The 14,229-nt window shown below is 38.2% G+C and overlaps 2 protein-coding genes across 4 annotated transcripts in view; both read right to left on the bottom strand.

Annotated features, from left to right (window-relative positions):
• The window catches only part of lrrc1 (leucine rich repeat containing 1), a 115,294-nt gene extending 106,560 nt beyond the window's left edge, over positions 1-8,734 (bottom strand). The window contains exon 1 of one of the 2 annotated variants that reach the window (XM_079855501.1): positions 8,178-8,734. In XM_079855501.1, coding sequence (XP_079711627.1) covers positions 8,178-8,336 — 159 coding nt within the window. In that variant the 5' untranslated portion in view covers positions 8,337-8,734. The remainder of the gene's footprint in view (positions 1-8,177) is intronic. The other variant, XM_079855502.1, reaches the window with a different exon arrangement.
• Positions 8,735-12,591: 3,857 nt separating this feature from the next.
• eloal (elongin A, like) overlaps positions 12,592-14,229 on the bottom strand; it is a 28,493-nt gene continuing 26,855 nt past the window's right edge. For both annotated transcript variants that reach the window (XM_079855513.1, XM_079855514.1), the window contains exon 11: positions 12,592-12,902. In XM_079855513.1, the coding sequence (XP_079711639.1) occupies positions 12,841-12,902 (62 nt within the window). In that variant the 3' untranslated portion in view covers positions 12,592-12,840. The remainder of the gene's footprint in view (positions 12,903-14,229) is intronic.

The raw sequence follows: 14,229 nt of genomic DNA, 5'->3' as shown, positions 1-14,229 counted from the left end.
GCCCTACTCGAACCCTGCATTCAACATAACAAAGGATTAGCAAAGTGTTCTGAGAGAGCAGACTAGCATCAGACCCAGTCTGTCTCTGACTCGGACCAACAGGCACTGGTTTCCCCCACACATTTCTTTCGTCACGATTAACTCTCCTCACAGCATTCCTCACATTTCAGGTCAAACAAGTCTCAGATTCCAGGAAATCTCCACGATAAGAGCATTCGCATATAAACCGACAACAAACAGGCTTTAAGACATGGTTTTTCCACCTCTTCCCAAGCCCAGCTTTAACCTCAGAAAGAGAGAGTCTAAACTCTACGCTTTTGGCTTTGATTTGACTCTTATACTCTCGTATACTCTCAATATACACTACTGAGATGTTTATATTTGTTTCTGGAGACTCTAGAGAAAACTATTGCTTGCTCTCTCAACAAAAGTCCTACTTGATTGACTTTGCCAAACAAACGGAGATGTCAAACAGTTTGAGAGCACATTTTACAGGAATGGCAATCATTCAGAGCATTCAGAGGTTGTGTTCTGGTTAAAAACATACACTTACACCCTCAGATGGAGTATTTTAAGAACATTTCTAAGCTTCAAAAAGGACATTATTCCATATTATCGCTGATAAATTAAATCTTCACAAACCACTGTGACTGACCACTGAACTTTTGTGAAGTAGATCAATTCATTTCATAAAAGATACAACTCTAAAAACAATAAATCATTAACCAATTGGATTTTGCTAATTTCCTCAGGAACTGGATGAACATGCCAAAATAATAAGTGAACAATTTCTCACACAAAACTATTGTGTACTTTCAGATACAGCACCGCACAACAAAAGTTACACTTCACTCTTACTAAAAGGTTCAAAAGGGTTTTTCACAGCAACGCCACAGAAAAACCTTTCAGTAAACAGTTCCTAAAAGAACCATTTTAATAATCTAAAGCAGGGTTTCTCAACCGGTGGGTCGTTGATAATTCTATAGGGGGTCGCAAGACTTCTGTGTTCACTAGCACAGCTAATAAATGGGCTTCACAATAATCTCATTGCAATAGACTACGTTTACATGCAACAAAATAATCCGTTAGTAAACGCATTGGCGGCTCAATCGGACTAAAAAGCCTTAATGTAAACACCTAATCATAAACGCGCACAGATTGAAACAAAAGTTGTGCATGTAAACAGCCTCCAACGAATCTGATTTTCGAATGTCGTAGGCTACTTCATTATTGCCGTGGCAATAACGCTGTATTCAGGGTGCGATTTGTGAGAAAAAAAGGATGGATGTTTTGAAACATTTTTATTCATAAAAATAAATCATGAGAGCATGAACTTCATCACTGCATTTGCAGGAATTGTAAAATATTTTTTCTTATTAACTCATGAAGTAGCCTAACGCAATATTTTTACTTAAAAACTTTTACTTTAAAAAACATGCAAGAATTAAATCTCCTTCCCAATACCATGGATAGTGCCACTCGGCTAGACATGTCAAAACACTTATTTATGAATGGCAAAATTAAATGGCCCAGTTTTACTGCTGCTGTTAAAGTAATAACGTTAACTTTACATCGCGATGCTGAGCTACAGTGAAATGATAGAAAAGATAGATGCATTGTCTCGTGTTTCGCCCATAGACTGTAAAAAAATAGGTTTCGCCTCATTCGCGCGAACTGGACGCGCCCGCGCCGCGCTAAACCAGGCTTCATTCGCGCCGCAGGCATGACGCGCGTAAACGCGTCTTTACATTGAATTGAAATCTCTCGCGCCAGACGCTCAAGAGTGAGTGAGTAATCAAATAACGTTTGCTTTAGCCTCAATTGAGTGAAACACCGTATGTGTAACTTCTCAGTGGTGTGACTGGGACACTAACTCTGCTTGTCATCATAGAAGCAGATAATCAGATTGTGATGTTTATTCCCGCTTCAGTAATATGCTGAATATGCTGCTATATCAGAGCCAGCCAAAGTAGCGCATTTTAAAATAAAATTGACTTTAATCAAACCACGGATCCGTGATAAGTTTTGTGATCCGTCTCGCCACTAGTGTCTCAAGTGTCACATTAACGTGAGTAAAAAAAAAATCAGTTTGCCTCATAGTCTGTCTATTGAAAATGTTTTTGTGTTTTTGTGAAATTAATTATAATAAACATATAGGCCTATGGAGTAGTAGCCTATAGATCTAAGAGGCATTTCAGTTATTGAATTATTTCCAGCCTTAGTGGGTCGTATGACTGACATACAAAAAAAAAGTGGGTCTCAGTAGGCAAAAGGTTGAGAACCCCTGATCTAAAGAATCTTTTTCCGCTATAAAGATCCTTTCGAGGAATGGAAAGGTTCCATAGATGTTAAAGTCTCCCTGTAGTCAATCATTTTATCCCTTAAAACTCATCTTTGATCACCAAAATGACATATTTAAACGTTTTTTTCCTTGAAAAAATTTCTTCATGCCTTAAGATCTTGAATGTAACTCGACACCCTTGCCTCATTTAGTATACGCGTTTCTATGAATATGCAAATGAGCCCCGCCTCCACTCACTCACTCAGCTCAGAGATCCACTGGTTGACGATCACACGTTGACCTGATTGGTTACAAGGTAGTTTGTGACGTCAGAAACACCAGCGATTTCAAAGCGTGTTTTTGAGACTGTCTTTGGTTCACTGCAGTTTTAAGGAGGAAATACTCAGCAATGCTGTCGACTTATGATTTACACATGGTTTGTCTTAAAGCATATTAAAAACACCACATAGACACATAAACAACATTAAAAGCTGGATTTTCACCACAGGGGGACTTTAAAAGAACCATTTTAATAATCTAAAGAATCTGTTTCCACTGTCAAGAACCTTTCGAGGAACGGAAAGGTTCCATAGATGTTAAAGGTTTTATTTATTTATTTTTTAAGAGTGTAAAAGCAGTTCCCTTAAAAGTATTAACTGGACAGTCTATTTCAGAGTCACTGTTAAACATGCTCAGACACGAATAGCTGATATCTGAATTCAGTGGTTCACGTGCTTCAACAATAAATGGTTAAAAACCGGAATGCACTCAGTCCTTGAAGGGAAAGTCTGATACGCAGCCAATTTACTGGCGTTTCATGTTTCCACATGTCCCTAATAAAACACAGCTTCAATGTTTTTATCCCAGCAAAGATACGGTGGAGACCAATAACAGCTATTGACTAGACAAAAACAGCTACTAATTAGACAAAACGGCATATATCTGTGACCAGCAGAAGTTGTGTTGATGTCGGCTTCTTGTGTGAAAGAGAATTGATCATGTTCAGGCTCTGCTTTATCCTGCATTCGAGTGTTTGATGAAACCGGCTCAAAGACTTTATCAAACACACTTTCGAGGGGAATACCCTGGAATTCCCTAAAACAAGATTATCCCTTGAAGAGAGCCCACACAGATAAGCTCAAGCGAGACTGAGTCGATAGACTTCCATGTTTTATTGCCTTTGAAAAAGAAGCGCTGCAGTTGATGGGCAAAGCATTTCATTGATCTGGAAGATTTAATTCATTACATGGCAAAGAATCCCAGCGAGCGATGCTATCAGTGTATCTGCACTGCTTTAGAGCAAAGCAAACGTGTGCTTTTACAACCTCGCTGTTTTCCTCGTGTAATCTTTACCGCATCCTAGAAGTGTGATTGAAGTAAACGAGAGGGGAAAGGCTTTTTGAGTTGATGTTCCGCAATGAGAGGTGAGGGAGTTTCATCACGGTTAGGGGCCTTTAAACCTGCATTAAAGGGATAGTTCACTTTGAAATTAAATTTTGGTATGTTTTAGCTTACCTGAAGGGCATCCAAGATGTAGGTGTCTTTTTTTCCGCAGTAGTTTCAATTTTGATATTTTTAGGTCAAACCGTTCTTGTCTGTCAGTCATATCATGCAGGTCTATGGTCACGGTCTCAAAGAGCATGCACAGAGTCCAAATTAAACAATTCCCCATCGTCCAAATTAAACAATTCCCCATCGTAAGTACACATTGATGGCCTAAGACACGAGACGAGCGGTTTGTGTGAGAAACAAAGAGGTTTGTTTTTACCTCTTATAACACAGCCACGTCCAAGTGATCTGAGGGCGCGAGCGCATTCTGGTGTGTGTCGTGTGTGCAGACTGGTGCATAGATAGATGTCGCCTTGGCTATACGGCAGTTCATTGGAACGAATGTCTTTAAGGCGACATCTAGTGTATATATCTATGCACCAGTCTGCATACACGTCACACAGCAGGATGCGCCCGCGCCCTCAGATCACTTGGACGTGGCTGTGTACAAGAGTTAAAAAACTATATAAATACTGTTTGTTTTCTCACACAAACCTCTCGTTTCGTGTCTTAGGCCATCAATGTGTACTTACGATGGGGAATTGTATAATTTGGACTCTGTGCATGCTCTTTGAGACAGTGACCATAGACCTGCATTATAGGACTGTCAGACAAGAACGGTTTGACCTAAAAATATCAAAATTGAAACTACTGCGGAAAAAAAGACACCTACATCTTGGATGCCCTTGAGGTAAGCTAAAACATACCAAAATTTAATTTCAAAGTGAACTATCCCTTTAAGCCTGAAGACTGTGTTGCTGGTTTTCTGGAAGGCTCCAGTGTTGCACCACAGCTGAAAATAATCACATCTACACTTTCTCAAATGAGAAAAGCTCATTCATGTCATATTGAATGCTAATTTGTCAGTAGGGGTGTAAATCGGATGGTTAATCACAATACAATATGATATTGATTCTCATAGCCAACGATACGACATTTGCCGATACCTCAAAAAATTCAGTCATACAATTACGATTCGATTTGATTACGCATATTTTCAACAGATAACCAAAGTAGGGATGCACGATATATCGGTGTCGGCCGATATATGTTCATTTTCAATGTTATCGTTATCAGCCTGATGAGAAAATTTGGCTGATATATTAAAGCCGATAAATAATGTATTATTTCCTTCAGCTGAGACACTTCAGATGTGCACTGTTCAACATGATGGTTTTGAATTGCTTGAAATATGATTGGAATCACTTCAGAGAGGAAAATAATGTTCAGTGCAACATGTGCAGCGCAAATAGGCTGTCATAAAATTATAATGAGAAAATCATTATTATTGTGTTTGGGACATGGCTTTTAATGATGAGACTTTTGTTTTTGTAATCAGGCTCTCAAAATTATTTAAAAAAAAACGTTGGATTTAGATTTATCGGCCAATATATCAGTTATCGGCTTTCAAATATAAAGAATTATCGGTTATCAGTATCGGCCAAAATTTTCATATCGGTGCATCCCTAAACCAAGTTACAAGCAATGGCACAAATAAATACAATAAAACAAGGTCACAAATTAAATAATCAGTGTTTTCAGACGGACAAGATGTGGAGAGTGTCAAAATAAAGGTGTCTATTTAAAAAAAAAAGTTGCATCGATACCTCGTATCATTAGTCATTTGATCGATATATTGATCCATATCGATGTATTGTTACACCGCTATTTGTCAGTACTACTTCAAACAATTACTCTGAATCGCATAAGGGTTTGAACCAGCACTGTAGACCTCATGTGCCAGAGATATACAGAGGTCGCTCTGTATATCTCTATGGCATTGCTGGCCAGGAGTAATAAGCTTTTGAAGTGGATTTACTTAATGTAAAGTTAACGAAAGTTATCATGAGGATTATAATGTTTAAAGCAAATGTCTTAACAAATGTCAGTAGACCGGGAAGATTTTAAAACAAGCCGTTCATTCATAAATACGCAAGATCGCTGTGAAAATACAGACCGGAAGACAAAAGACAACGAGCGCAGCGCTGAAAAGGGGCGGGGCTACAGAAGGTCTATAGGAACTACCAGTGATGTAAGTGTACGCTGATTGGTCGAACGCATGCCATACGAAACACTGGCACTCGGTACTCCATGAACTTACTCCACGAACTTACTCCACGAACTTACTCCACGAACATCAAAGACAAACATCCAGAAGGCTAATGTTAACGTCATTTACCTGTCGCGTTGTGTTCATTTCTCAGCCTTGATTAGTATTGGAAGTTGCCTTCCTTTTTCCTCTTTAAATTGCATAGCATAAATTACGTAAGGTTGGGAATCAAAAATTACTTGAGGTCAGGAATCGGATACTTGTTATAAAATGTAAATTTCGGTTCCTTTTATCGATTCCTTTGTAAGCATATCAATATGACTTTAAACCATTCAAGCGTGAGACGACTGTGTTCATGTGTATCAGTATATCGGATCCGTGCAGCTCTTAAAGTGACAGCACTAATATTCCTGCAGCCGTCTCTGTAATAACACTGATCAAACAACACAAGACAATGAGAAAATTCACTCGTTCTTCACTGAGTAACTCTATATTTGTAAAGTATATTTTATAAAGTGCAGTGTTATTTGACATTTAATTACAGTTTCTGTACCTGAAAATCTTAAAACACTGTTTATTTCAATCGTATCTTTGTTCAGTTGTATCTATTTATAGCGATTGCTATTTTTTAATTGTTTGTTTTTATAATTACAGAGTGTTTACTTGTCTTTAATAATGCTTGAAATTGATATTAGTTTTGGCTAGTTGTTTTTCTATGGTGTTTTTAAACCACAGGAAAACGCTCCTTGTGTAAGTGTGTAAGTGTTCTTTAGCCTGTTGATCTTTGTTCATGATATTCAGCTACAATTAAACGTTTTGCAATAAGACTATATTTGAATGATATCTAGGTTGTTGTTGTTGTTTTTTTTACCTTATTGGAATCGAAATTAGGAATCGATAAGCAGAATCGAAATTCAAACGATACCCAACCCTACTTGTACGTCTACATTGCCTCTCAGTCCCTATAACTGAGTTCCTATAACAACCCGGTGCGAAAGACCCTCTAGTGTTAGGGTTTTGATGCTGGTGCTATTCTAGTTCTTGGATCATTAATGTGGGGTTTGAACTTAAAGCCTTTCAGTTTTCTGCCTGAATATTTCACCACTACACCACGCCACCATTGTGTACAGCAGGGAGAGTTTGCTGGGACCAGCCACTGATATTTCAGGCCACAATGTTTTTCTCAACCACATTTTGCTGAGTTGTAGTGTTCTCTGCCGTCTGCACAATGACAGTGGTCGAGTTTCAAAGCCTCGTGATCTAACAAACTAAACAGCACTTTTGAGAGTCATATGAATATAGGTCATGCATTCATAAAATAGCATTTTGGGCATCATAGAGGTGTTTCTCAATCATACATCATTTGAAACGTATATCTGATGCCCAAAAATGCTGCTGACTTAAATTATGTCTATGATTCCAACAATGCTGACTGACTCTCAATGTGTGTGATAGTCAAAACTGCTGCTGATTTGTACACACCTGATGCCCAGAAGTACAGCCCACACACTACCTGTCAAAAATCTGAAATGTTTAAAGTCCCCCTGTGGTGAAAATCCATCTTTTAATGTTGTTTATGTGTCTATGTGGTGTTTTTAATCTGCTTTAAGACAAAGCATGTGCAAATTCATAAGTCGACAGCATTGCTGAGTATTTCCTCCTTAAAACTGCAGTGAACCAAAGACAGTCTCAAAAACACGCTTTGAAATCGCTGGTGTTTCTGACGTCACAAACTACCTTGTAACCAATCAGGTCAACAAGTGGATCTCTGAGCTGCCGTGAGTGAGTGGAGGCGGGGCTCATTTGCATATTCATGGTTGAGTTTTAAGTGATAACATTATTGACTACATGGGGACTTTAAGACTTTTGAAGTAATATTATAGCCTATAACAATTCATACAAGTTTTTTATTCTAGTAGGCTAAATTTTGAAATGCAATTTTGTGATCAAAACTAAATTTTCAGCATTACTCCAGTCTTCAGTGTCACATGATCCTTCAGACATTATTCTAATATGATAATTATGTATATTGTTGTTGCCAAGAAACCTGCTGCTGCTGACTAAAAACTCGACTATGAAACTGAAGCGCCACTTTTGATGCCCAAACTGATAACTCGCCCATAACTCACACACAATGCCCAAAAACTGCTGATGCCTCACACACACCTGCCGACTCCGAGCGCAACTTTGCTGTGTAAACACACAGCTTATGTTTTGAGACACGGCCCACAAATGCTTCTCATTCATTTAAGAAGAGTCTCAGCTATCAGCAATGTTCCCAGGACACAGATCTCTTACCTTGGGAAGATCCCGGAGCTGGTTTGCGTCCAACAGGAGCTCCTCCAAACTCGCCCGGTATCGATAGATCTCATCCGGGACGAAGAGCAGCGAGCAGTGGCGCTTATCGATCGACTCGATGTGACGGTTACACCGCCACAGGGGGATACAGTGAAACATCACGAGCAAAGCCAGGGAGAAATGAACCCCGAATGCTGGAAAAGTTAAAAAAAAAAAAAAAAAAAAAAAAAAAAAACGGGAACGGCGAGAGCGCGCCGGAGCAACTAGTGTCGATCACAATCTATCGATCTCACGCGCACAAACATGCAATAATAAACACGTCGCGCTCCACTTCTGCAGTTTTCTTTCCGCTTTTTTCACCTTTCTCGCAACATCTCTCCCGGAAGGCTGAGAAGAGTCCCGTATGTCTCTTTGTAAGCGGTTACATGTCTGTTTAGCTGCGTTTATTCCGTATTTTTTCTTATCCCGGAGTTTATTTCCTCTTAGTCCAGTTTCTGACCCGGAACATTCACTCCCTCATTCCAGGTCGACGTCACGAATCCCATCGGCTCCTCCCTTCTTTCTTTCAGTCGCTCAATCCCTCCCTCCCTGCACACACACACACACACACACACACACACACAACCGTCAGCTGTACATGAACTACACTTCCCATAACACACCTGCTGTCCCTGAAGTGTGATGTGACATTCAACAAGTTATATCAGTATTCATAAATATATCTATCTATCTATCTATCTATCTATCTATCTATCTATCTATCTATCTATCTCCATGTTATGATTTGAGAATAATTCAAATCATTTTGCTTGTGTCAGTAAATGTAAAGAAATCCTCAGTGTGTAATACGGTCACTGTCACATATCAGCTTATTTTATTTTATTTTAATATTTCTTATTCATTTACACCATAGCTTTTATTTATTTATTTATTTTTTGTCTTACATTTTTCAAAATGCTAAATCTTTATTTCCAGGTTTAAATGAGAAAGATCAAACTCCCACATCTTTAGTGAGCAGGTTGTAGGCTACTGTTGGTTATTTCTTCATACTTAGATGTTTCTGTTTTCTTCTTATAAAACGTGACTTCAGATTTTTTTTTTTTTTTCTCAATTGCTTTAGCACATTTTTACAGCCTTAACATTCTCTAAATTGTGAACTCAATTGTAACAACTGTTTGCTGGAAATATCATGTCTGCAAAACACAACACATTTACTTCATGCTTCAAAACCTGGTATTGTGTCAGTAAACTGGCCAATGCCAGCAGAATAAAAGGTGTTTTTATCATCTTGTGAGCCATGTTCAAAATACTTTGTTATATATTTTTGTTTTATTTATATTATTTATTTTATATATTTGTTATATATATTTATATACAAATTTAATGGTTTTTTTTTTTACTAACTGCTTTCTAAACTATACAAGAATGTCAGTTTTGTAAATACAGATTCAGAGATTATGTAAAAATTGACTGAGAAAAGTCAATACTGTAGTACACAAAAAGAAAATGAACATCTGTATTTATACAGTACATTTATTTTTGCAGCAATGTGTTGCATGTAAACTGAAAATTCTCTATTACATCTTACTCTAACATATCTTCTTATTACATATCTTCCTATTGCTTTTCCATGACAAGAATGTTTAGTTTGTAACACATTTCTAGAAAAAAATTTACTTTAAAAATACAAATGTATTTCTCCAGTACTGATGTAGTTGCTGCTGTTCATGTTCAGAAACGGTGGTGATTGTGTGTCAGCAAACTCCATATATTGTATACACTCACCTAAAGGATTATTAGGAACACCATACTAATACTGTGTTTGACCCCCTTTCGCCTTCAGAACTGCCTTAATTCTACGTGGCATTGATTCAACAAGGTGCTGAAAGCATTCTTTAGAAATGTTGGCCCATATTGATAGGATAGCATCTTGCAGTTGATGGAGATTTGTGGGATGCACATCCAGGGCACGAAGCTCCCGTTCCACCACATCCCAAAGATGCTCTATTGGGTTGAGATCTGGTGACTGTGGGGGCCATTTTAGTACAGTGAACTCATTGTCATGTTCAAGAAACCAATTTGAAATGATTCGAGCTTTGTGACATGGTGCATTATCCTGCTGGAAGTAGCCATCAGAGGATGGGTACATGGTGGTCATAAAGGGATGGACATGGTCAGAAACAATGCTCAGGTAGGCCGTGGCATTTAAACGATGACCAATTGGCACTAAGGGGCCTAAAGTGTGCCAAGAAAACATCCCCCACACCATTACACCACCACCACCAGCCTGCACAGTGGTAACAAGGCATGATGGATCCATGTTCTCATTCTGTTTACGCCAAATTCTGACTCTACCATCTGAATGTCTCAACAGAAATTGAGACTCATCAGACCAGGTAACATTTTTCCAGTCTTCAACTGTCCAATTTTGGTGAGCTTGTGCAAATTGTAGCCTCTTTTTCCTATTTGTAGTGGAGATGAGTGGTACCCGGTGGGGTCTTCTGCTGTTGTAGCCCATCCGCCTCAAGGTTGTGTGTGTTGTGGCTTCACAAATGCTTTGCTGCATACCTCGGTTGTAACGAGTGGTTATTTCAGTCAAAGTTGCTCTTTTATCAGCTTGAATCAGTCGGCCCATTGTCTTCTGACCTCTAGCATCAACAAGGCATTTTCACCCACAGGACTGCCGCATACTGGATGTTTTTCCCTTTTCACACCACTCTTTGTAAACCCTAGAAATGGTTGTGCGTGAAAATCCCAGTAACTGAGCAGATTGTGAAATACTCAGACCGGCCCGTCTGGCACCAACAACCATGCCACGCTCAAAATTGCTTAAATCACCTTTCTTTCCCATTCTGACATTCAGTTTGGAGTTCAGGAGGTTGTCTTGACCAGGACCACACCCCTAAATGCATTGAAGCAACTGCCATGTGATTGGTTGATTAGATAATTGCATTAATGAGAAATGGAACCGGTGTTCCTAATAATCCTTTAGGTGAGTGTATATTGTATGTATATATAAATATAGTTTACGATTGGTAAGACTGTGATTCCTATTCATTACAACTGCAGATCATTTGCTAATTTAGCAAACATTACTCACATTCCATGTCATAAATATTTATGGAATATAACATGTCTGACAGATTTTGATCAGTTTGCATGTGAACGCTCACACGATGAACGAATGTTTAGAAGTTGTGAAGAGTTTGACAGTTTCACTGAGAATCAACTCAGTTTTGATCAAGTCTTTGTGCATTTAGTCATTGTGCAAATTTTAGACAATTACACTTACTCTTTTGCACACGTGCTAAAACACATGCAATTCGCTTGAAACATAAGAAATTCAAATCTGATGTGAACAAGAAACTAATCGTTCAGAGATCTGAACTTATTGTTTTGAGGAAGAAAAAAAAGTCTAATTTGAGAATTGAGCTAAAACGATTGAGAAAAAATTATTACATTTTAACTATACACGTCATGTGAATGTCATATATCCTATTCTATCTCTACCAAATTCATAACCCAATAAATATCCCACATCATTATTCTTACCCTTTTTATTGAGATATGCTATTAATTCCTTTCTATCCTCACTATAACTTTTACAGTAATACATTACCCGTTCTATCGTTTCTTTCACATCACAGTCTTCACATAAATCATTCTCATGCACTAAAAGCACAATGATGCGTTCAGTTCAGTCATTATTTTACTATCTACCAGTATAAACTAAGCTAAAGATGATCTATAAACAACATTAAAAACTTCATTTCCACCACAGGCGGTTTTAAAGAACCGTCAACATCCATGAAACTGAAATTTATAGCGCAAAAAAATTATTTAGATTATAGTTATTCACAACTAAGTGGTTCTCTAAAGCAGTTTACTGAAATGTGTCAATGTCATTGCTGTGAAAACCTTTATTTTTTAAGAGTAAAAGTGAATTTGCTTAATCTTTGACAATTTTAACAATGTTGGCTAAAATTATCTTCCCAGTTCATTTTACGGCAGATCGTTTTACCTGAAGATGTTCTAAACCGAACTGTTCCTCAACTGGTTTTGCTTCAGGATCCAGATTTGGACCAGTAGCTTTTTCCACAAAATCTGAGCATGTAGAAAAACTATGTAACCATTCTAACAGATTAGAAAACACTGGACTAAATATTGCATTAGTATTAGATTACCAACATTAATTTGCAGCAAAAAACAAAGAAAACACTTTGACTTCAATAACAACTGATATATCTGATATGCTCATTTCTTTATTTCCTATCCTAACTACTGCATGCATGATTATATGCTTAGTTTGCTGAATAAAAGCGGATCCATCATCTCAGAACTGAAGTTAAACGCTGTCCACATCCACTAGATGGAGACAAACACAAGCTTCAACAGCACAAAGCAAACACACTTTCTGGTTATTATAGTTTTAATTTCAGAATTTAAATTGTGTCTGTCATGATAGAAAAAAAAAACAATACAAAGAGATATTCAAAGTTTGATTTCAATGCAATTATTGTTTATACAAATAAGTACTATGTTGATCATCCTGTGAAATTCCAAATAACATTGAAAAATATATAGATAAATGTTTCCAAACTATTTATCCGATAAGTGTGGTCCAGGGAATGTATATCTCAGTAATATCCCGTGTAATCTCCGTTCATCTGCGGCAGATCTGCTTTCTGAAGGCCTTCAGGGATTTGGCCATCATGGGCGCCACTCCTGTCAACATACAGGACAAACTCAAATCACTGAGGAAAAACAGGACAAACTCAAATCACTGAGGAAAAACAGGACAAACTCAAATCACTGAGGAAAAACAGGACAAACTCAAATCACTGAGAAATACGGGACAAACTCAAATCACTGAGGAAAAACGGGACAAACTCACACCACTGAGAAATACAAGACAAACTCGAACCACTGAGAAATACAAGACAAACTCAAACCACTGAGAAATACAAGACAAATTCACACCACTGAGAAATACGGGACAAACTCACACCACTGAGAAATACAGGACAAACTCAAACCACTGAGAAATACGGGACAAACTCAAACCAGAGAAATACGGGACAAACTCACATCACTGAGAAATACGGGACAAACTCAAACCAGAGAAATACGGGACAAACTCACATCACTGAGAAATACAAGACAAACTCAAACCACTGAGAAATACGGGACAAACTCAAACCAGAGAAATACGGGACAAACTCAAACCAGAGAAATACGGGACAAACTCAAACCAGAGAAATACGGGACAAACTCACACCACTGAGAAATACGGGACAAACTCACACCACTGAGAAATACGGGACAAACTCACATCACTGAGAAATACAAGACAAACTCAAACCACTGAGAAATACGGGACAAACTCAAACCACTGAGAAATACAAGACAAACTCACACCACTGAGAAATACGGGACAAACTCAAACCACTGAGAAATACAAGACAAACTCAAACCACTGAGAAATACAAGACAAACTCACACCACTGAGAAATACAAGACAAACTCACACCACTGAGAAATACGGGACAAACTCACACCACTGAGAAATACAAGACAAACTCACACCACTGAGGAATACGGGACAAACTCACATCACTGAGAAATACGGGACAAACTCACACCACTGAGAAATACGGGACAAACTCAAACCACTGCGAAATACGGGACAAACTCACACCACTGAGAAATACAAGACAAACTCACACCACTGAGAAATACAAGACAAACTCAAACCACTGAGAAATACAAGACAAACTCACACCACTGAGAAATACAGGACAAACTCACACCACTGCGAAATACAGGACAAACTCAAACCACTGAGAAATACGGGACAAACTCAAACCAGAGAAATACGGGACAAACTCAAACCAGAGAAATACGGGACAAACTCACACCACTGAGAAATACAAGACAAACTCAAACCACTGAGAAATACAGGACAAACTCACACCACTGCGAAATACAGGACAAACTCAAACCACTGAGAAATACGGGACAAACTCAAACCAATGAAATACGGGACAAACTC

The sequence above is a fragment of the Squalius cephalus genome (genome assembly GCF_949319135.1).
Source record: "Squalius cephalus genome assembly, chromosome: 21".
Lineage (NCBI taxonomy): Eukaryota > Metazoa > Chordata > Actinopteri > Cypriniformes > Leuciscidae > Squalius > Squalius cephalus.
Note: the sequence above shows the minus strand (reverse complement) of the source record. Positions and strands in the feature narration are given on the sequence as shown.